Source organism: Trachypithecus francoisi, unplaced genomic scaffold (assembly GCF_009764315.1).
Source record: "Trachypithecus francoisi isolate TF-2019V2 unplaced genomic scaffold, Tfra_2.0 Lachesis_group17, whole genome shotgun sequence".
Classification (NCBI taxonomy): domain Eukaryota; kingdom Metazoa; phylum Chordata; class Mammalia; order Primates; family Cercopithecidae; genus Trachypithecus; species Trachypithecus francoisi.
The window spans coordinates 47452185-47475339 of NW_022681462.1; the positions used below are offsets into that span (position 1 = coordinate 47452185).

The 23155-nt window shown below is 44.3% G+C and overlaps 1 protein-coding gene across 5 annotated transcripts in view; it reads right to left on the reverse strand.

Annotated features, from left to right (window-relative positions):
• Positions 1-4919: 4919 nt before the first annotated feature.
• The window catches only part of NCK2 (NCK adaptor protein 2), a 151703-nt gene continuing 133467 nt past the window's right edge, over positions 4920-23155 (reverse strand). For 4 of the 5 annotated variants that reach the window (XM_033175562.1, XM_033175561.1, XM_033175560.1 and 1 more), the window contains 2 exons: positions 18630-19351; positions 4920-6205 (listed from right to left, as the gene is read on the reverse strand). In XM_033175562.1, coding sequence (XP_033031453.1) covers positions 6011-6205; positions 18630-19351 — 917 coding nt within the window. In that variant the 3' untranslated portion in view covers positions 4920-6010. The remainder of the gene's footprint in view (positions 6206-18629; positions 19352-23155) is intronic. The other variant, XM_033175567.1, reaches the window with a different exon arrangement.

The window sequence follows — 23155 nt, forward strand, 5'->3', positions numbered from 1 at the left end:
ACATAACGAAATGAAAGCAGAAATAAAGATGTTCTTCGAAACCAATGAGAACAAAGATACAACATACCAGAATCTCTGGGACACATTTAAAGCAGTGTGTAGAGGGAAATTTATAGCACTAAATGCCCACAAGAGAAAGCAGGAGAGATCTAAAATTGACACTCTAACATCACAATTAAAAGAACTAGAGAGGCAAGAGCAAACACATTCAAAAGCTAGCAGGAGGCAAGAAATAACTAAGATCAGAGCAGAACTGAAGGAGATAGAGACACAAAAAACCCTCCAAAAAATCAATGAATCCAGGAGTTGGTTTTTTGAAAAGATCAACAAAATTGACAGACCGCTAGCAAGACTAATAAAGAAGAAAAGAGAGAGGAATCAAATAGTCGCAATAAAAAATGATAAAGGGGATATCACCACCGACCCCACAGAAATACAAACAACCATCAGAGAATACTATAAATGCCTCTACGCAAATCAACTAGAAAATCTAGAAGAAATGGATAATTTCCTGGACACTTACACTCTCCCAAGACTAAACCAGGAAGAAGTTGAATCCCTGAATAGACCAATAGCAGGCTCTGAAATTGAGGCAACAATTAATAGCCTACCCACCAAAAAAAGTCCAGGACCAGATGGATTCACAGCTGAATTCTACCAGAGGTACAAGGAGGAGCTGGTACCATTCCTTCTGAAACTATTTCAATCAATAGAAAAAGAGGGAATCCTCCCTAACTCTTTTTATGAGGCCAACATCATCCTGATACCAAAGCCTGGCAGAGACACAACAAAAAAAGAGAATTTTAGACCAATATCCCTGATGAACATCGATGCAAAAATTCTCAATAAAATACTGGCAAACCGGATTCAGGAGCACATCAAAAAGCTTATCCACCATGATCAAGTGGGCTTCATCCCTGGGATGCAAGGCTGGTTCAACATTCGCAAATCAATAAACGTAATCCAGCATATAAACAGAACCAAAGACAAGAACCACATGATTATCTCAATAGATGCAGAAAAGGCTTTTGACAAAATTCAACAGCCCTTTATGCTAAAAACGCTCAATAAATTCGGTATTGATGGAACGTACCTCAAAATAATAAGAGCTATTTATGACAAACCCACAGCTAATATCATACTGAATGGGCAAAAACTGGAAAAATTCCCTTTGAAAACTGGCACAAGACAGGGATGCCCTCTCTCACCACTCCTATTCAACATCGTGTTGGAAGTTCTGGCTAGGGCAATCAGGCAAGAGAAAGAAATCAAGGGTATCCAGTTAGGAAAAGAAGAAGTCAAATTGTCCCTGTTTGCAGATGACATGATTGTATATTTAGAAAACCCCATTGTCTCAGCCCAAAATCTCCTTAAGCTGATAAGCAACTTCAGCAAAGTCTCAGGATACAAAATTAATGTGCAAAAATCACAAGCATTCTTATACACCAGTAACAGACAAGCAGAGAGCCAAATCAGGAATGAACTTCCATTCACAATTGCTTCAAAGAGAATAAAATACCTAGGAATCCAGCTTACAAGGGATGTAAAGGACCTCTTCAAGGAGAACTACAAACCACTGCTCAGTGAAATCAAAGAGGACACAAACAAATGGAAGAACATACCATGCTCATGGATAGGAAGAATCAATATCGTGAAAATGGCCATACTGCCCAAGGTGATTTATAGATTCAATGCCATCCCCATCAAGCTACCAATGACTTTCTTCACAGAATTGGAAAAAACGGCTTTAAAGTTCATATGGAACCAAAAAAGAGCCCGCATTGCCAAGACAATCCTAAGTCAAAAGGACAAAGCTGGAGGCGTCACGCTACCTGACTTCAAACTATACTACAAGGCTACAGTAACCAAAACAGCATGGTACTGGTACCACAACAGAGATATAGACCAATGGAACAGAACAGAGTCCTCAGAAATAATACCACACATCTACAGCCATCTGATCTTTGACAAACCTGACAAAAACAAGAAATGGGGAAAGGATCCCTATTAATAAATGGTGCTGGGAAAATTGGCTAGCCATAAGTAGAAAGCTGAAACTGGATCCTTTCCTTACCCCTTATACGAAAATTAATTCAAGATGGATCAGAGACTTAAATGTTAGACCTAATACCATAAAAACCCTAGAAGAAAATCTAGGTAGTACCATTCAGGACATAGGCATGGGCAAGGACTTCATGTCTAAAACACCAAAAGCAACGGCAGCAAAAGCAAAAATTGACACATGGGATCTCATTAAACTAAAGAGCTTTTGCACAGCAAAAGAAACTACCATCAGAGTGAACAGGCAACCTACAGAATGGGAGAAAAGTTTTGCAACCTACTCATCTGACAAAGGGCTAATATCCAGAATCTACAAAGAACTCAAACAAATATACAAGAAAAAAACAAACAACCCCATCAAAAAGTGGGGAAAGGATATGAACAGACATTTCTCAAAAGAAGACATCCATACAGCCAACAGACACATGAAAAAATGCTCATCATCACTCGCCATCAGAGAAATGCAAATCAAAACCACAATGAGATACCATCTCACACCAGTTAGAATGGCAATTATTAAGAAGTCAGGAAACAACAGGTGCTGGAGAGGATGTGGAGAAATAGGAACACTTTTACACTGTTGGTGGGATTGTAAACTAGTTCAACCATTATGGAAAACAGTATGGCGATTCCTCAAGGATCTAGAACTAGATGTACCATATGACCCAGCCATCCCACTACTGGGTATATACCCAAAGGATTATAAATTACTCTACTACAAAGACACATGCACACGTATGTTTATTGCGGCACTATTCACAATAGCAAAGACTTGGAATCAACCCAAATGTCCATCTGTGACAGACTGGATTAAGAAAATGTGGCACATATACACCATGGAATACTATGCAGCCATCAAAAAGGATGAGTTTGCGTCCTTTGTAGGGACATGGATGCAGCTGGAATCCATCATTCTTAGCAAACTATCACAAGAAGAGAAAACCAAACACCGCATGTTCTCACTCATAGGTGGGAACTGAACAATGAGATCACTTGGACTCGGGAAGGGGAACATCACACACTGGGGCCTATCATGGGGAGGGGGGAGGAGGGAGGGATTGCATTGGGGAGTTATACATGATATAAACGTCATGCACATGTACCCTAGAACTTAAAGTATAATAATAAAAAAAAATAATAATAAAAAAAAAAAGATTGAAAAAAAAAAAAAAATTACTTTGGTATTCTGGTGTTGAGCGGTAGGAATGGTAGAAAAGTTGATTGCAAACCCGTTTAGCACATAGAAACCAAGACACAGCTGAACTAGCACTGAAAACGATTTGGAAACATTGGTTTCAGCCATTATAAAGACTGTATGATTTTAATTTTTGATGCAGTTTGGGAAAAAAGATGGCCAGTTGTAGCTCACTAGAAACATCATTTAATGGCACTGGGCCATAAACCACACGTGACGGGCTTGGTGGTTATGCACTGTAATTCAGCAGGATGGCATGATCTTTATGTAGAAGGCATATTTAGATACAAAAAAGTGAGCAAAGTTACCTGAGTACAGAATGACTAACCTTTATTGTCCCTTGCTGTCTGTGCAAAGAGGCAACAGAATAGCAAACAAGAACTATCTGTCCAGGAAATCTCCAGACAGGCAGGAAGGTTGACCCTCCTGGCCAGAGCATCAGTGGCCACACTTCAAGCCACATGGGGACCCTGCCTGGACCTCCCACTCTGACTAGTGGCTCATCACAGACTATCAATTCACCCTCCAGTGGTCCATCTGACATCCTGGGGTGCTGGTTCCTTAATACAAAAGTACTAATCTTGACCTCCCGCAGGCAGAGGACGCCCATAAGCCAGCATGTGACAAAACTGAAAATAACTGTCACCTACAACTATGAGTCTTAAATAAGTTCCCGAAGCCAAAATGTACATCTGTCTTTGGTCCTTTAATTGCTCGGCTATACCTGAATTGCTATGTGTGCATCAAAGTCATTCAGCGGTCCAGGCACTCAATATTTAGTGGGATTCCAGTATCGGGTCAAAATGTCATTCTCATTAGTGAGACCAAGAGTCTGGAGGAACTGGTTTTTCCCTGGATGTATTCTGTCTCATGTAATGATCTCCCTTACTCACCTGAATGTCTATTCACAATAACTGGGTGCCACCAACCCCAGGTATAAGACACCAGACTTCTAATTTATTATAATCTAAGACAACAAAAAGATACAATCTCCTCACAGGTAACTCGCATGGCAGAGTAAGTGCAACACCTCGCTTCTCCCGAATGCCTCCCTAGGCTGGGGTTGGAAGGGTCCAGCTCTGGTGCAGATCCTTGGCTGTGCATTCTGGCTCCACCACACAGCAGCCATGTGTTGGGTGCATTGCCTGTGGGCCTCACTTTCCCCATCTATAAAATGGGGATGATCCTCATGGAGCTTTGATGAGGAACAAATGGGAGTGCGGTGCATGGTGCAGAGGGAGCGCCTGATACGTGATTGACCTAGGGGGGCACAAATGCCAAGTCATGTGACTCTGCACCCCCAAGGCCTGGCGCATCAATATAAATGCTCCCGATAGAGAGGACAAATTGAGAGTCAGCCATGGGGGACACACGCTATGAGAGCGCTGGCTGCCAAGAGTTCAGCAACATATTTCTAAACAAATGCTTTCCAAAGAGCAAAGTTCAGACCAAGCTTGAGATTCTGGGTTCCCTTGGAGTTTCACTAATTAAAACTCATTATTTCAATATACAAAAATGTGGGGGTAGAAAATGAAAACACACAAGTAATAAATGTTAAGCTGTTCTCTAAAAATGATTCCCACTCTGCAATGAGTGAATGCTTCAGTAATTACTCTCCCATGACTGAGTCGGCGTTTTCCCAAAGAGAAATACACACAGAGCCTTGTCATAATACTTTTTTTTTATTACAATATCCAAAAAACTGGGTATGCAAGTTTAGGGGATCTCAAGACCCCTTCTTCAATCGTAGGAATGTGCCATCTCAAGACGGTATATTTAAACTATAAAGAAGTTCAAATGTAAAGGAAAAAGAAAATGCAATTTCTTCATTAACATTCTGTGTGTCTCTTACTACCAATCACATACTCTTTTGTAAACCCTGAAAAATTTCCCTGTAAATAATATATATATATATAGTGTGTGTGTGTGTGTGTGTGCACGTGTGTGTGTATAAAGTGTTGGTAGCTCCCTTCCCCAAAGACCAGCTGTTTTCCTTAATCATCTGTATTAGTGTCAACAAACGGCTACAGATACATATTTCTTTGAGAATTAAATACATAATTGTGAGATTCAAACAAGCCAAAGGGCAAGAGGAAAAAGCACTATGTGGATGGCACATTTGGGGTAAATTACCAAAACATCTGTCTTTCTGAGTCACCGGTTCCCTCTTTTGCAGACTGCCTTTCCAGGAAATTCTTTATTGCAAGCACAGCCCCAAAGGCACTGGGCAGTCTCCTCACTGCCATCGCACCTGATGGTTCCAGTATTGCTATCAGCAAACGTGTCGGCTCCCTGCAGAGTCCGGGAGCCATGTAAGGGCACAGGACACGGGCGAGGGCTGCTAGGACTGGGGCCCACCTGCTCTGCCCAGCACGCAGAGTGCCCAGGACGCGGGTGCTGCCGCTGGGTGGCCTGAGGCTCGCTCCTGCGTTCACAGGTGCCCTGCGTCTTTTTAAAGAGGGGTTCCATGAGCGGGAACGAGTTGAATGCACGAGCGCCGTTTCCGATGGAAAAGGAATAATGTGAACTCGCCCCTCTCCTCCCCTCCTCTAAAGCTGGCCGGCCGGGTGGGTTCGAGTGTGGGTGTTAGGCCTGGATGGCAAATGGGAGACAAACCGACCAAGCGACCTGAACATAAAGAGAGACTCGCGGAGAAGCCGTCGGGGCCGTCCCCACGGGAGGAGCCTCTGCCAAAGGGCCGGGCGGGCAGCTCCACCGTGGGGCCCGGGAGGCGAGTGTGCGGCCGGGGCGCCGTCACTGCAGAGCCCTGACGAGGTAGAGCTTCTCCCCGTGCTCGCTGGTGAAGATGGGCGCCTTTTTGTAGTGTTCCACCAGCTCGTCCATGGTGTGGAAGCGCCGCTGCCCAATGCAGTAGACATTGTCCACGAGCTGCACCTTGAAGTGTTTGTTCTTCCCTGACGCTTTAAGGGACACGGAGAAGTCGCTGGGCTGGGGAGGAAACAGAACACAGTTACAGCCAGGCCACAGCTGGGAGCTGTGTCTAAATCCATCCACATCTCCTGTGTGTCTAAATCCAAACCACCCATTCATTCCTCAAACACTGGGTCTCTGGTTTTTTTGTTTGTTTTGAGATGGAGTTTCACTCTTTTGCACAGGCTGTAGTGTAGTGGCGCCATCTCGGCTCACTGCAATCTCCACCTCCCAGGTTCAAGCTATTCTCCTGTCTCAGCCTCCCAAGTAGCTGGGATTACAGGCGCCCGCCACCATGCCCAGCTAATATTTGTATTTTTAGTAGAGACGGGGTTTCGCCATGTTGGCCAGGCTGGTCTTGAACTCCTGACCTCAGGTGATTCCCCCACCTCTCCGCCTCAGCATTCCAAAGTGCTGGGATTACAGGCATGAGACACCACGCCCAGCCAGGTCTCTGTTTTATATCTAGAACGGCATCTGATGTTCAGAAAGACCTGGAAGCAGTCCATGATTCTGAAATTCTGAACCATAGAAAAAATAAATTCTGCTTAGCCCAGTTGCAGTGCTAAATGTGTTTTAGTTATTTGAAAAGTGCAAACTCATTATGGAATATACAGTGTTGCCCTGACTGCTGAAGAAATTTGCCGTTTTTCATTTCCCAAACTATTTTTTGATAAACTGGGAATTTATTAAGAGTGGTTTGTATGCAGGCAGTAGCTAGAAATTTTACTATTTCTGATGTCTAACACTATTAGAAATTAAGTTGTCAAAATTTTTCTAATTCTTTTTTTTTTTTGAGATGGAGTTTTGCTCTTGTTGCTCAGGCTGGAGTGCAATGGCGCGATCTTGGCTCACTGCAACCTCTGCCTCCCGGGTTCAAGCGGATTCTCCTGCCGCGGCCTCCCGATGTGCCACCACGCCTGGCTAATTTTTCTAATTCTAAGCATTTGAAAATATGAACAGCAGTGGAAAATTCCGGTCGCATTTTAAACATAGTTCACAATATCCCAGAGGAAGCTGAACTATGGTTTGATTATAGATTTTATTGAAAAATATTTAAATTCTGTGATGTCAGTGCCTTATATTTCAGAATATTTTAGAAACATGTCATTATTTTAATCAAAATGCATCTTTTATTGGCCAGGTGCAGTGGCTCACGCCTGTAATCTCAGCAATCTGGGCGGCCGAGGCAGGTGGATCACCTGTGGTCAGGACTTTGAGACCAGCCTGGTCAACATGGTGAAACCTCATCTATACTAAAAATACAAAATTAGCCAGGCATGGTGATGCGTGCCTGTAATCCCAGCTACTTGGGAGGCTGAGGCAGGAGAATCGCTTGAACCCGGGAGGTGGAAGTTGCAGTGAGCAGAGATCACGCCACTGTACTCTGGTCTAGGCGACAACAGCGAAACTCCATCTCAAAAAAAAAAAAAAATACATATATATATACACACACACACACATGTATATATATATATAGAGAGAGAGGTCTTTTATCTCATTTGCTGAAAAACATGCAGGAAAGAAGATACTAAATGATAAATGTTCTTTGTAAAAAATATCAAGTTTTGATCAATTCATTAAATGAATAACAATTAGTTACTAACACATGCCAGGCAGGCGGTACCCTGGATACGTGTGTGTGCATGCAGGACATATGCTCTGTGACAATCCAGTGTGGGAAGCAGATAAATAGAGGTGGACAGATGACTGCACAGGGCAGTAAGTTCTATGAAAAAAAAAAGAAAACAAAACAAGAAAACAGAGTTGCATGAGAGAGGAGCAAGAGGTATCGGAGGTCTAAGTGTGTGAGAATGTGCAGATATGAGAGGGAGTATGTGAGTATTGAGAGTGTGTGAGAGTATGTGTAGTGTGTGAGTGCATGTATGTGAATGTATGAATGTGTGTGCACACACAGGTATGCACTGCGGGGCAGGAGAGCCCTCTGGACAATGTGGAGCTGAGCCTGTGCTCTCCGAGGCAGGGCTGGTAGAGACTGCTCGGGAGATTGGCACCTCGGTGAAGAAAGGGAAGCAGGTCCTGTTCTGTGGCACTAAAGAGGCAGTGTGGCTGGTGGAGTGGAGGAGGGAGTCTGGTCTCCCCTCAAGGGCCCGAGAGTAAAACTCACCTACCCAACTGGCCCCTGCCTGTGGTTCCAATCCATCAGACTAAAGGATTTCCCACCCCCAGTCCCAATGTCACTCCTGTTCATGGTGTTCTTGGGGTCATCCTCTGTCTCCTCATGATCAACTATTCCCTTAAGGCTCAGCTCAAAGGCTATCCCACTGTTAAGAAGCCTCACTGACCCCAAACAAGGTAAATCCTCTACCCACTGGCTTGGTAGGTAGCATCAGGTTCATGCCTGGCCAGTGGCAGGACCACAGCTTAACATCTGAAATTTTTCATGGAATTCCCAGACCAGCTTTCTGCTTTTCTCAAAGCCCAGGAACTTCCTGCTCTGAGGGTCCAGCAGCTCGGCCCCGCTCTGCGACCTCCCAGCAGGACCTGAGACAGTTAACAAAGGCCTAGGCCACTGTCTATTACAGAGTTCACAAAAGCCCAAATATGTTTGATAAGAAGTGTGCAACTCTTGCAAAACAAGGAATCACTCCATTTATACCACTGACAACTCAGGGGAATGAGTGTCGGAGAAGACTCGAATTGTGCAAGGCAGCTGGGCTCACCCACCAGCCACAGCTGTTAACAGAAAAGAATGAAAGGAACAATTGTAAGTATAGTTTGTCTTTATGCATACCTCTGTCCCAAATAGACCAAATAAGAACAAACCTTTGAAGGGAAAAGCCCCATCTCATCGCCATGTGAGGCCCAGGGCATGCTCCTGGATGAAACTCCAGGAAGAAACCAGAAGGTTAATCTCAGATTAGGCCTCAGCCTATGGATGATTAATATTCTGTAAAGATGTATATTCTGTACTAGAAGTTGTGCCTTTAGGAAAATATGAAGGGCAGTCTCACTTATAGAGTTTACTATAAGCCAGGCTCAACTTAGAGATAAAGTGGCATCATTTTTAGTGGAGGCAGTATGGGAGTGAATCACGGTAAATATATGATACTCCCAATTTTAATTAAGCCAAATGATCAATAGATGACTTTCTACATAAGGGAAATTTGCTTTTAATTCAAGCTCCTTAATTTAACATCATGGTGTGTGTGTGTGCCTGTATGCACGCATGAGTTGTAGCAATAAAATTTTCACAGCAGAAGAGGTAATTTTTAATTTCGTGGGCTCCTGACCAGAAACCTTCAAGTTAAGGATGTAGAACCAATTTATGCCAAGCAGGAGTGCTAAAAGTTGGGGAGTGCTCTTTAATTTAAACTGAGATTTTCTGTAGGAAATCTGAAAAAGACCAATCTGTATACTAACATACACCGTTACACGTTACCACTGAACACCTCTAAGTGAAGTGTGAAGGTGAACTAGTTAAGATGTTCTCCAAGTGTGCTCTTAAGACCAGCAGCATCAGCATCCTCTGGGAACTGGTTAGGAAGCATGTTCTCAGGGGCCAGCCATGGCGGCTCACACCTGTAATACCTGCCCTTTGGGACGCCATGGTGGCAGGATTACTTGAGGCCAGGACTTTAAGACCAGCCTGGGCAACATGGTAAGACCCTATCTCTACACAACATTTAAAATAATTAGCCAGGTGTGGTGATGCATACCTGTGGTCCCAGCTACTTGGGCGGTCAGGGTGGGAGGATCACTTGAGCCCGGGAGGTCAAGGCTACAGTGAGGTATGATAGCGCCACTGCACTCCAGCCTAGATGACAGAGTGAGACCCTATCTCAAAATAATTAAATAAAAAAAAGAAAAAACAAATGCAAAGTCTCAGGCTCTGCCTCAGCCCTGCTGCAGCAGAAATTCTGGGGTGAAGCCCAGTTATCTGTGTTTTAACCTCTAGCACCATGTGTTTCAATAAGCCCTTCAGGGGATTCTGATGCAGTTTGAGAACTGGAAGAAAGAAAATGTGGAACAAACGTCGGTAGTGTTGGAGCCCATCAACAAATGTTTGGCCACCAGAAAAAGATGGGAATGCGATTTATGGGCAAAGCAGCCCATGATGGAGGGAGTGCCAGTCTGCAGATACCTTTCTGAGTCTGTCCTGAGGACTCTCTGGCTCTGCTCCAGACATCTCTCATAGGGAATTTCCCCTGAAGGGACAGCTGGGACACTGCTGTACGGTCTCTTCCTTTCAGAGTGAGTCAGTCCCTGCATCTGATGGAGACGGAGTTACTCCTGACCCAAAACAACTCTGCCTCCAGAGGGAGCCAGGGAATGATTCCCATGAAAGCAACTCCATCAGTCCTGTTCTCACCTGCTGTAGTCCTTCCATGGTTGGCTTTCTAGAACAGACTTCAAGAAATCAGACGAAAAAGGACCACGCCACACTCGTTCCTCAACAAGTACGAGTACTGATAGTATGGCAGAGTACTCTACATTTAAGCTTGCCAAAGAATCTTAACACATTTTTGAAACATGCAGTCAAGATGCTGGCCGAGGCTGCAGTCATCTGAAGGCTCGACCGGGGATGCAGGCTCTACTTCCAAGGCAGTCTGCTCACATGAACCCCCGGGGGGTTCTGTAGGGCTGCCTGAATGTACTCTCAACATGGCAGCTGGCTCACCCTAAATCAACAGAGAGCAAAGAGCCAACCACAAAATGCCCATCTTGGAAGCTGCCCTCCATCGCTTCTGCCACATCTTGGTCATTAGAAGTGAGTTGCTCAGTGCAGCCCACGCTCATGGGAAGAGGGTCAGGTTCTACCTTCTGAAGCAGAGTAGTAAAGAATTTATGGACATCTTTTTAAGCCATCATAGATGGACATGACACTCATTAAGATTTTCTATGGTTGGACTAAAACCCAACTAGACTCAGTCCCTGGGTTTTGAAACATCTGCCCTTTGATTTCTCCTCTTTAATCACCACCTTTGTGCTACCTCCCACTGTCCACATTTCCTACACTTTCCATCTCCAAATACTGTACTTACTTGATATATAGTAATTTCTCTGTGCTGATTACTGGGCAAATTCTTCAAATTTTCAAACATCAGACCACTTCTTCCTGTTATGTCCTTCTGTGAGTATTCCTTTTAAGGAAGGATTTTTCTGTTCTCATAGTTTTTGAATCAATGGTTCTGGAGAATGAACAATTAGTACAACCCATTCATTCGACCCTTCTTTTCAGACAGTCATTTTCCAAGTGGAATCTAAGGACAATTAACAGGTTGGTGGAAAACCAACCTCTCTCGGGGCCTCTGTGATCACTGTTGTTTTTGTTTAGGCTTTAAAGTCTATGTTTGAATATAACTAAGTGCAAGAACCCTATTTTAACTCCACATCCCCACACCGGGCTCAGAGTATCTGGTGTGCCACAAATGTGCAGACTTAAAATTTTCTAATTTTGACTACCTCTTCCATTATTCATTCCTTCAGGTAATTCTTACACCTCGTCTCTTTGCAATTTGTGCTTGCGGTAAGTGGGTACTTTCAGAAAAGAACAGTAGAGAGCACACTCTTTGATCCCATCTCTACGGCTTCACCAGCTTGATCCATTGCCTCAAATACTTGCTGAAAAGCACCTCTGCAATTTATAAAACAGATGTCCTGATCAGATACGCCTTTCCCTCTCTCAAGATTTAATCATTGTTTTCTCATAGAAGGAAAAAAAAAAATGAATGCCGAGGACAGACTTTAATATCCTTTATTTCCTCCTCCATCCCTGAAAGCTTACGTATTAATGTAATTTTCTCCTAAGCATGATGGTCAGGAGGAAATGGGAGGAAGGGGCCTTGCTCCAGGTCCTTTTGGTTCTTTAAACCTTAAAACTTCTCCTTATCTTTCACTTTGGACTTAATGAAAAGATGAGGGTAGAAATGCCTTTGCGTGATTCACCAGGCCCCCCACACAGACCCTGGACTGATCTCCAGCCATGCTGAAGTCTCCAAGCATCCATAATCTGCACATCTCCTTCTATCCCCTGAGAGAGGTCATCCTGTTGGTTTCTTATCACAAGTTGTATCATTCTTTTCTTTTGGTAAAGACATGTTTTTATTCTTTTACTTCTTTACGGAAGGCACTCTTCTATCCACAGAAGTGGTTCATTTACTTCCCAAAAGTGAGAACAAATGGGTTAGAGGCAAATCGTGATCCACTGATGAATAGTTTCTCTGTTTTTATCTCAGAAAAACTGCCTTTCAGTTTTACCATTCTATTCGGTCACCTCCCTAGTTGTCTGAGGTAGCCTTCTTTTAATCAAAATAACTCCTGTCTATACTTATGCTGCTAGCTGTCAGGTGACTCAGCGCTCTTTGTTTTTACATCAGATTCTCTCTTCCTTGCCCCAAGTGTGATGAGTCTCACCAGCATTTCCTATTCTCCTATCAATGTTCACTCTATAAAATATTTACTCTGCAGGCCTGAAGCCAGTCCACACTGACATGTTCAAATATTCATCTCATTAACTTTGGAAGTAATCTTATTTACATAAATGATGAAAAATCAATCATCAACTATAGAACAGCCCTCCAAGTCCCATCTACCTAATCTAGGAAAATGGAGCATTCCCTGTCCACTTTCCAGTTAGTATGCATGTGTGTTTAGCCCTCCCTATCCTCAAATGTATTTCCCAAAGCCACATGTAATACCTCACTGTATAGGCCTTTAGAATATTGTCCTTGTTATTCTTTGTCTTTCCACAGTGTCATACCTTATATGACTGAGTGACAACTTAAGTCAGAATTTTACTATATTACACAAACAGTATGCATAAAGGCTTGAATCAAGTGCATACTCCACAATGCAGTGGTTCTCAAATTGGAGCATCAGAATTATTCAGGGGTTCATAGGTTCTCAGGATTTGGAAGAAAAAAAGGACTCAGAGGGCTTCTTCAAACCAAGGTTGCAGAGCCCTACCCCAGAGATTCGAAGTCAGCAAGCTGAGGCAATCTGCATTCTAGCAAGTTCGCTGGTGATGCTGATGCTGCTGGTGTAGGAACCACACTTTGGAATTATTGCCATGGATGGTGGCTGAAGAAAATTATACACGGGTATTCTCTTGCTCGCCTGTGGCAGCATCTATGCTTGACTCTATTATACTTCCAATGACTATACTGTAGATGGGATTTTTAAAATGCTAAAATGCAATGCAGTAAGGAAGATGGGTGAGCAGACCAGTTTGCAAATGACTCCACCATCAGTTATTACAATGAACTAATTTAAATGGCTTTCTGTGTTATCAACTCCACAGGGATCTGAAACTCTATTTTGTTATTCTGTGCTGCTCTTGCCATGCTACAAAGGTCATGTTAAAGAAATGCTTAGTAATAGTGCCATGAGAAACATCCCCAGATAAATGAGAGACCCCACACAGAAATACAACTCAAAAGGGGAGACATACGCCCCCTGAATGAAGACAAGCAAAAAGTAAAGCCGAGATTAAAAGTTATGTGGTGATGCAAATCAAAACCACAACGAGCTACCACTTCACACCTACCAGAAGGGCCATTTTACATATATGTGTGTGTGTATATATATGTATATTTATACGTGTGTGTATATATATACACGTACACACACACACACACACGGCCATGTATGGCTTAATGACAGGGTATGTTCTGAGAAATACATCATCAGGCGATTTGGTCATTGTGCAAACATCAGGGTGAACTTACACAAACCTAGATGGTACAGCCTACTACACATCTAGGCGACAAGGTATGGCCTGTTGCTCCCAGGCTACAAACCTGCACAACATGTTACTGTACTCAGCACTGTAGGACACTGTAACACAATGGTGTTCTGTAAACCAGAGAGATGTCTAAATCTATAAGACAACATAGTCACGGATTTTTTTGCAGCCACAGCTGCAATTTTAACCCCAGTGCGTGACAACCGTGGAGAACTCCCAGAACGAGGCCAGCACAACTCCACCTTCTGGGAAAAACCAAGAGCCATGGTCCCGAAAGAAATTATGAACCTCTTACTGACCAGGTTTGCTACTGATTGTATTAAAAGCACTAGCTTTTAGCAAGACGCCTGTGTTCACAGATCCCAGTAAATGATGCATTGCTTGGTGTGTTTTAAAGGTCAGCATTGAAGAGCCAGCCAGAATGAGAAGGCAGAATCAGAATCAGGTGATGAGCACTAAAGTTCGAGATAACAGCCTGCACTGCATGGTCTTGCAGGCCCTTCCATCTTCAAGAGTTAAATATGCTTAAAATTAGAACTATTACAAAAATCCAGGCTTAAAACTTCCATTTTGTACTGGGCAAAAAGCCTGGCAATTAAAAATAACTTGTTATCTTTGAAACTGGAAAGAAGCCTACAGGCACTGCTCACAGCAACCTAAGGTTAAGTCATCTCAACATTAACTCATTTATGAAGAAACACCTACGGATCGCAGAGCCTAACCATGAAACTCTGGAAGCAGTTTTCACTTTGCTCTGACAACTGCCTCCTTCCCATTCACCAGCAGAAACACAGCAAGTTTATTTTCAAACTCTAAACAGTAAAAAACAAAAAAACCCAAACCAAAACAAAACAAAAAACCCCAAAAAACTCAACAGACATACACTTCAAGAGATCAATTCCACTCAACAAAAGCTATAGTTCTAAATGAAGTTCAGCTTTATGACAATATTTTTATAATTTTGGAAATGTAGTATTATGCAGAAATGGTTTTAAGAACAGTCGCAAGAATGTATAAAACCACCAGGAATGCATCATAGGGATCAAGGGTTTTCAAAGTGTGGTCCCCAAAGCAGCAGCATCACCACCAAGAAACGTGCTATTAATAGAAATGCAAATTCTTGGGCCCCAGACCTCCTGAATCAGTACCACTGCAGGGAGGACCCAGTAATTTCTGTTTTAACAAGCCTCGAGGCGATTCTGATACACTACACAGTTTGAGAATCATTATTTGGAGAAATGGAATGATGAAAATGCCTGAAAATAGAGTTTTGGGTAGAAGTTATAATTTCTATAAGACATAACTTTGAAAATACAGAAAGGAACTATTCTAATTACTTTACTTCCTGGCCAAACTCTTTTAATGTATTTCAAAAAACAGAAATGAAACATCCATTGACTTTTAGTATGGCCAATATGTGCGTTAAATTATCCTTAGCAGGACAGTTTTTCTCTATTGGAAACAAATGTATTGTATGACAATATTAGTATCTAATACTATTGCAGGACGTAATAAATACATGATCTCTTCGGGATCTAAAATCTTACAGAGGAAAATGGCCTCCCAGACTTGTGGCTGATGCTGTCCAGCAAGTCACCCAGGCCAGCTGTGCACCTTTTCCAACCATATCCTAGTTGTGATCTGTCACTTTCGGAACAACCTTTACAAGGAGGGGGGATGCAGCAATTAAGAAAATAAAATACTGACAACTTGTACAGTTTACCAGAAACCCAGTAGAGGGTTACTGTTCATTTTAAGTACAGCTTTCTAGCCACATCCATAGAATCAATGTGGACAAAATGTAATATAAAAGGATTTATGAGGGACACATACAGGGTGAGTAGGATTTCTGAGTTTTCTGGATTCAAGCAGGTATAGCTCACAGGTGAAGGTATGGTAACGAAATATGGAGAATAAGCACCAACAATATATCACCTTTAGCTGCTAAGGATAAACGACAATTGTAGATGAGAGAGGAGAGCGACGGAGGAGGAAGAAATGGAAGAACAAGCAGTAGGCACTGAAGTTCATGACAGGAAAGAGGGCCCAATAGGTTCGTTCATTGGTTAGTTCACTGATTCATCTAACATATCCAACAGATACTTCTGAAATACCCAGCACTTGCTGATAGTGGATAGCGCAGGATGTGGCAATGTTTGTCCTCCCTGAAATAAGCACCTCTCAATATCGTCAAGCAAGGGTCTAGCTCATTTACACTGCAGTCACTCAGGGTATTTTAAAACCTGATACGCATGTTGAAGATCCATTTCAAAAGAAACAGCTGTGCTTATCCAGAAGCCAGGCTTCATGTGGTAACCTCAATTAAGGGCCCAGGCCCAAAGATTCCAAGAGAAAAGGAAATTAAATGAAGATGCCTGCCTTTGAGTCCTGCAGGGAGGCTGAACCCCTCAGAAACCTTTCCATCCTGGCATGCTGTGAAGGAATTATGTCAGATCATGAACCTAAGGGCTCTTGGTGGCCTGGTGGTGGCTGTGAAAGCCAGCTCTAACCTGGGAAATGCCAAAATGAGCAGGAAAACACATGGGGATGGGGGGAGGCAGTGGATCGTGGGAAAAAAAACAAGCAAAGGCCTTGTCCACTTGTCCACCAGGACGCGTCCCCGGCAGTCACAGATGACAGCTGAGAACAGCCTCGGACATGAACAGGAAACGCAGCAAACCTGGCCTGGTTCTGCGGTCAGGAGAAAAGAAGCCATGCACCTCAGTGCTCTTGTAGAATCCCCGTGGCACAAGGCATGCGCACTAACAGCTGAAAATGCCCTGTGTCACCGCAAGATCCATCAGGACAAGCTGCCCTGCACAGCAGCAGGCCACGTGGAGCCTCACACCAAGACGGTGCTGCTTTGTGTGCAGAGCCGATGCAAGTGCCAGTAAAGCCCTTTCCACCCTATATTCCTGGAATCATACATGTTGCTCCTTGACTTTCTAAGTTAGGAGAGAATGCAAAACATCTTGAAAGGCCCCCAATTAAAAAATTGCTAAAAGGAAATACAAACAATTAGTGCTTTAGTTCTTCTGAAAAAGTTAACTCATTCTCTAACAATGCAAGGCAACTGAGACAGTGGGGTGTAGAGTTCTGAGATGAAACCCAGCCAATGCATGCATCCCTCCTTATCCAAAGGGATCTGGTCCCTGAATTCAGACAACAGTGACCACCTGTGCATGTTCCACAGAAAAGCCATAGGTCCTCCCTAAGGCCAGCAACCCCGGAGAACACCTTTTTCATCTACTCTCTAAAGTCTTTCCTCTTCTCCCCAAATCTTAGGCAGAAAGAATAATGACTGGGAGCAATGTCTCCACACTGCAGGACTTCCTTCTGAGAAGTCTCTTCAAACTCAAACATTTTAAGCCAAGATCATATTTTGTGCATTATACTTAGCCCTTAAGGACTCTGGACCAAGCACTTAATATTGTAATTGGTTTTCCAGCACTTTCTCTAAGTTTCTGCTCGATTGAGTTAAAAGCGCTGCTGTCCTTAATTTGCTTAAGGCTTCAAACCCGATCTAAAGGAAGTGGTGCACAGAGCTCTCGTCATGTGAGAACAATTCAATGTGATGTCTTGCCAGGAATGATAAACTCTGATGACTTGATAAAAAAATCTCAGAGTTCAGATTTCAGATGAAGTTAGCTTTCAGGCTGGCATTCCCGTCCAAGCACATCTAAGGCTCCGCAAAACTGATGACACCACAAAGGAGTCCAGTTTCCACCACCACGATGCTCCTTCCTCAAAGAGGAGAAGATCCCATTTGCCTTTCTCTGGAGGGCTTTGAATGCTTCTCTGATCAGTCAACAGGACTCCTGAATGTGCACTTATTTATTGTGCCAGTAACCTTTTCAGAGGACAGCAGGGGCAGCAGGTAGTACACACTTACTAGTCTTACAGTGTGCATTTAAAAATGAAATTGAAGCCTACTAGAACGAATACAATTCAAATACATCAAACTCTATCTCCTAAATGCTTGTTTTGGAAGTCTCTTGATTGTAGAAGGTGTATTTGTAAAGACGTTTGCAAAACTGGTCGAATACTTCCTTCACACACGAAAAGGCTGCCTTCTGGGATGCGGGCTCCACCCCCATGCCTGAAACTCACTGCCCCCAGCCTGCCCACCGCTGGAAGTGGGTCTGCTGCCTCAGTCGACACAAAACTCCTCTCTCTCAAGAACCCTTGTTTACTTTTCAATTCATCTCCTAAGTGCTTTAAAAGCTTTTCAGAGATGAACGCAGTGGCGCTGCCTGCCGTGGCAATGACCTTGGGATTATACGGTTTACAAAGAGAAAGCAAGTAAACAACAAAAGGCGGTGTCAGAAACCAGCCACCAGTCTTGCAAAGATTGCTTTCTCTGGGAAACAGACCGAGTAGAAATAAAGTAAATCACTCGGGCCTTCTACGTCCACAGAATGGGCAACCAGGAGAGAAAATGATGTTTGAGTCTGTAAAATACAAGAGGGGGAATCTTCCGAGAGAGGCAGAACCACTTTTGTCAGCTACAAACATTTTTTTAGTTAACCTCCCACTTCCAGAAATGGACACTTACGATCCCCAAAACAGATGCAAGGAAATCACGGAGTAGCAAACATTACACTAAATTGCATTCATCTGCATCTCCCGCCTTTCTGGTGTACTCACACAATGTGAAATGGACGTGGCACACAGAGCCACTGTGCAAGCCGCATTTACTGCTTCCAGCCAGAGCTGCGGGCGCAGCGCACTTACCGAGGACTCGCTGTCCCTAATGAGGAAGTCGCCCTCCACGCCCCGCTCGTTGAGGGCGCACTCGGCCTGGTGCCGCGTCACGTTCCCGTAGTACCACTCTCTGCCCGCGAAGCGCCCGCTGGACGAGGGCCCGGTGTAGCTTATCTGTGGGGCGTGCGCAGGGTGCAGGGCAGGCCCGTCACTGAGGACCACCACGTAGTTTTTGGGGACGAGGCCCACCTGGCCCCGGGCATTTTTGCATTTCCACCACTCGGGGTCGTTCTCGGGCTTCTCGATCACCTCCATGGTCTCCCCCTTCTCGAAGTTGAGCTCCTCCTCGGTGACTGAGCTGAAGGGGTACAGCGTCTGGACCACGTGCAGCACGCGGGAGCCCTGGCCATTGCTCAGCGAGGCGCCCTTGCGCAGGCTCAGGAAGCTCGGGGACTCCGCAGCTGCCTCGTCCACCTCCTCCAGGACGTAGTTGGAGGGGAACCAGCCGATCTGCCCGTTGTAGCTGCCCCGCCACCAACCGTCGCTGCACTTCTCCATGACGGTGACACGTGACCCCTTCACCAAGGACAGCTCATCCTCCCGCTCGGCAACATAGGCGAACTTGACGAAGGCCGGGATGTTGAGGTCGTAGATGCGGTCGGCGCTGCTGCCATTGGCGGGGTACTCAGCATCCGTGCTGGGCGTGGGGGACGCGTCCCGTGCGCTGGTCTTCCTGCGCGTCTTGCCAAGGCCTGTGGAGACACAGCAAGGCTCAGTGGCGCGGGGCACTTGGGCACCACCCCACTCCCTAGCCTACCGGGATTTCCACGCAGTTTCTCTGGCGGTTAAATACAAGGGGGCACATGGACAGTGCTTACAAACTGTAAAATTACCATCAGAAAAATAAGGTTGCTGGCAGCTGCCTCCTGTAGTTGTGAAGTTACTTAAAGTTGAGAACTACTGAAACTGAACTCTTTTACCCATAAAAACATGTCACAGGGCCAGCACGGTGGCTCACGCCTGGAATCCCAGGCTTTGAGAGGCCCAGGCAGGAGGATTGCTTGAGGCCAGGAATCTGAGACCAGCTTAGGCAACACAGCAAGATCCTGTGTCTGCAAAAAATTAAAAAAATAAAAATAAAAAAATTAGCCACCTGTGGTGCACATCTGTGGGCCCAGCTACTGGAGAGGCTGAGGTGGGAGGATGGCTTGAGCCAGAGTTCGAGACCGCAGGGAGCCGTGATCGCTCCACTGCACTCTAGCCTGTACAACAGAGGGAGGCCCCATCTCTAAAATCAAACAAAATCAAAAAATGCGGAAGTACCACTGACACAAAAGATAATGGGAAGAGTAGAAAGTTTCCTTCTGAAATAACCGTTTTTAGAGCATCCCTGTGCCTCTGAGAAAAATAAAGTGTAAATGCAGAAAAAATACCTTTTTCATTCCTTGAATGGGTGAGAAGTCAGACTAAATGAATTCAAAGACCCCTTAGAACTCTTAAGACCATCCAGTCTTAGGGAGCACAGCCTGCATAACCTGCCCTGCCCCCAGCTGCCTTGCCACTGCCTCCTCCACTCCTGGGACACTCACTGCCCTCACCTTCACCCCTGGGCAGCATAACAGCCCTAATGGGCAAAACCCATCATCTTCACCTTTCTTCTCGTCTTACAATTCTTCTCTTCTTTCAAAACAGCAGACTAATTTCCCACAACAGATTGTGACGAGTGCATTAGGAAAACTTAGCTGATACCTTAAATCGAAGACACAATTTTTCATACTGTGATTCAAAGCCCACCAGTGGACCATAAAAACTAGTTTAATGGGTTGCAACCAGCCTACAGGGATGTGTTGAATTTAAGGGAATAAAGTAGAAAATTTCAGTGCATCAAACACAATTACAGTAAGTACTGTTTCTTCAGTCACAGATGTGAGTATTGAATCAGAATGAGAAACATTTCTTCCTGTGCGTGATGAAAAATGCTAGAAAAGCCCTAAGGTAAAAATGTTTTAACTGTGTTAAAATGCATGGAATTCTGGAACATTCTACGAGAGGAAAGCATGTCTGCCCCAGAGCTGGGGACACACCCCACACCAGCAGACCTGGCCTTCCTTAGCTGTCCTGAGAGATGAGTGCTCCCACCACAGCTCTGCTTTGACCTCTATCTTAACCAGTGTGGAGGTTTAGTCATTTGTAGACTCCTCAAAATGACTTCCTCAAAGCACTTCCATGGGTAGCTTCTTGTACCCCTTTCTCCTTTTCTTCCTTAAACTAGAATAAAGGGGATCAGTCCTAAGAATTACTTGTGCTTCTATCGCCTTGCTGAGTGGGCAGGAAGTCAAGAGGGGAAAAAGGCTGATTGTCCTCAATGGTGGAGAGCTGGGCCGCTGCCCCCCTGGGGCAGATCAGCCCTGCCCAGCAGCCACTGTCCTAGGATGTGCACCCACGCAGCACCAGGAGGCATGTGAGGCCACGTACGTTTCAGAGCAAATACACTGATTCATTTATGCGAATGTCCTCTGACATTTCTCTTTGTACCACATTTTATTCACGTGCATGGGCAACACAAGAGTAAGCCAGAATATTAGAACAGGTGAAACACTCAGATCTCTACTTTGGGTTAACCCACATTATACAAAAACATAAACCTCCAAATCTGAGAACTCATCCTTTCATGGGATTTCAAATGCAGGATGGTTCAACTACACAATGAGAGCACCAGGATAACACCACAGCTCCACAATCCGGAAGGCAGGCCATCCATGAAAGCGAACTTTTTCTGTCCAGAAGGCAGTGGTGCCCAAAGTTCAAGCAGGAAGGCCTTACGGCCTTATCAAATGGCTAGCAAGCTGGGACCAGCGGGGCCAGGCTGAGGCCAACTTTTATTGGCAACAATGATGTCAAGAAATAACAATGAACAATAAACTTTTAATGGACCTTTGCAAACATGTAACTTACAAAAGCTATTTGAGAAAAAAACGCCTGTGGAAGAGCGGGTTTCGGAATATTCATCAGGCCATGAAAATAAAGGCGACAAGATCAGCAAAAAAGACATTAGAGAGTGGCCATCACAATAGGTTATACATAATTGATACATGAATATTCTACTTTAGTGACTTCTTTCAAAAACAAAATACAGTAATTTAAATTAATTAATACAGCCACTGAGTTCCTGAGACATACCAGGCACAAACCTAGACTTTGATGGAGGGTGAAATGAGCAGACAAGCATGCTTTCTGCCTGCACAGAGCTTATACTTCTCCATTAAGACTGGAACACTGTACATAGCAAGCATGCAGCAGAAATTTTAACCCGTTTTGTTCGAATGTGATCTAAGTAGTCTTTGGGGCAACTCAGAGGGTCAGTGCAGACTGACAGAGAGCTGCATGCTCTTGGTCAAATTCCTTAATAAATGTCTGTGTACTGATTTTCTTACCCCCTAAATGTGAACATGTTAGTCTGCTCAGGCTACCATAATCAGTACCACAGACTGGGTGGATTAAACAACAGACATTTATTTCCTCACAGTTCTGGAGGTTGGAAGTCCAAAGCAAGGTGCTGGCAGGGTTGGTTCCTTGCAAGGCCTCTCTCCTGGACTTGCAGATGCTGTCTTCTTCCTGTGTGTCTTCACATCGTCTTCCCTCTGAGTATGTCTGTGTTCCAATCTCCTTTTTTATAAGAACACCAGTCAGACTGGATGAGGGCCCACCCCAGTGACTTCATTTTAACTTAATCACTTCTGTAAAGGCTCCATTTCCAAACACAATCACCTTCTGAGGTCCTGGGGATTGGAACTTCATATGAATTTCAGGAAGATGCAATCTGGCCCATGACAGGCACCGGCATTCAGCTGATGCTATAAAGCACAGGAAGTGCTCTGTGGATAACAATGATTACTCTTATTAACTAAGCTGTGGCTTTCTTGTTGCTCTAAATGATATTTACCAAAAGAAGGCCAAAGCCCTCTTTAAAAACACTTGGTCATCATCCTATCAGTGTCAGATGGCCACCAAAACAGAAAGCCTGCCTGCCAGACTTTGCCACCTGGAAAGCAAAGGTTCTTCCATGGGAGCAGTGCTGTATGTAGCTGCTGGTGCAGTGAAATTCAAGAGGCAGGTGTCTGGGGATGGAGAGGGACCTGACTTTACTGACACCTATGTTATCTAAACCCTCACAACAGTCCTGTGACAAAGTGGGCAACTTCTTCATTCATGGAAATGAGGAAACTGAGGCTACAAGAGGTCAGGGAATTGGGCCCAACATACCCAGCCAGTGATGTGGCACAGACTGCACACCCAGTAAATCCCCATTTAATCCATAATAGTCAAGAAGCATAGTTCTGATAGTGACTGGCGTCCAGCATGGTTTTTATGGAAAGCATTATCATCTGTAATATGATTTCTATGGGAAATGAAACTAGGACTCTGAACTGGGGTGGCAAGAATCTATTCCACTCCCTCCCTGCCTGCTTGCACGCCCAGGCGGAGAGAAACCTTTTCTCTTTCTCTACAGAATGAACAGGCCCCTGTGTCTCCCGATGGGAGAGGGGCTGAGGTTC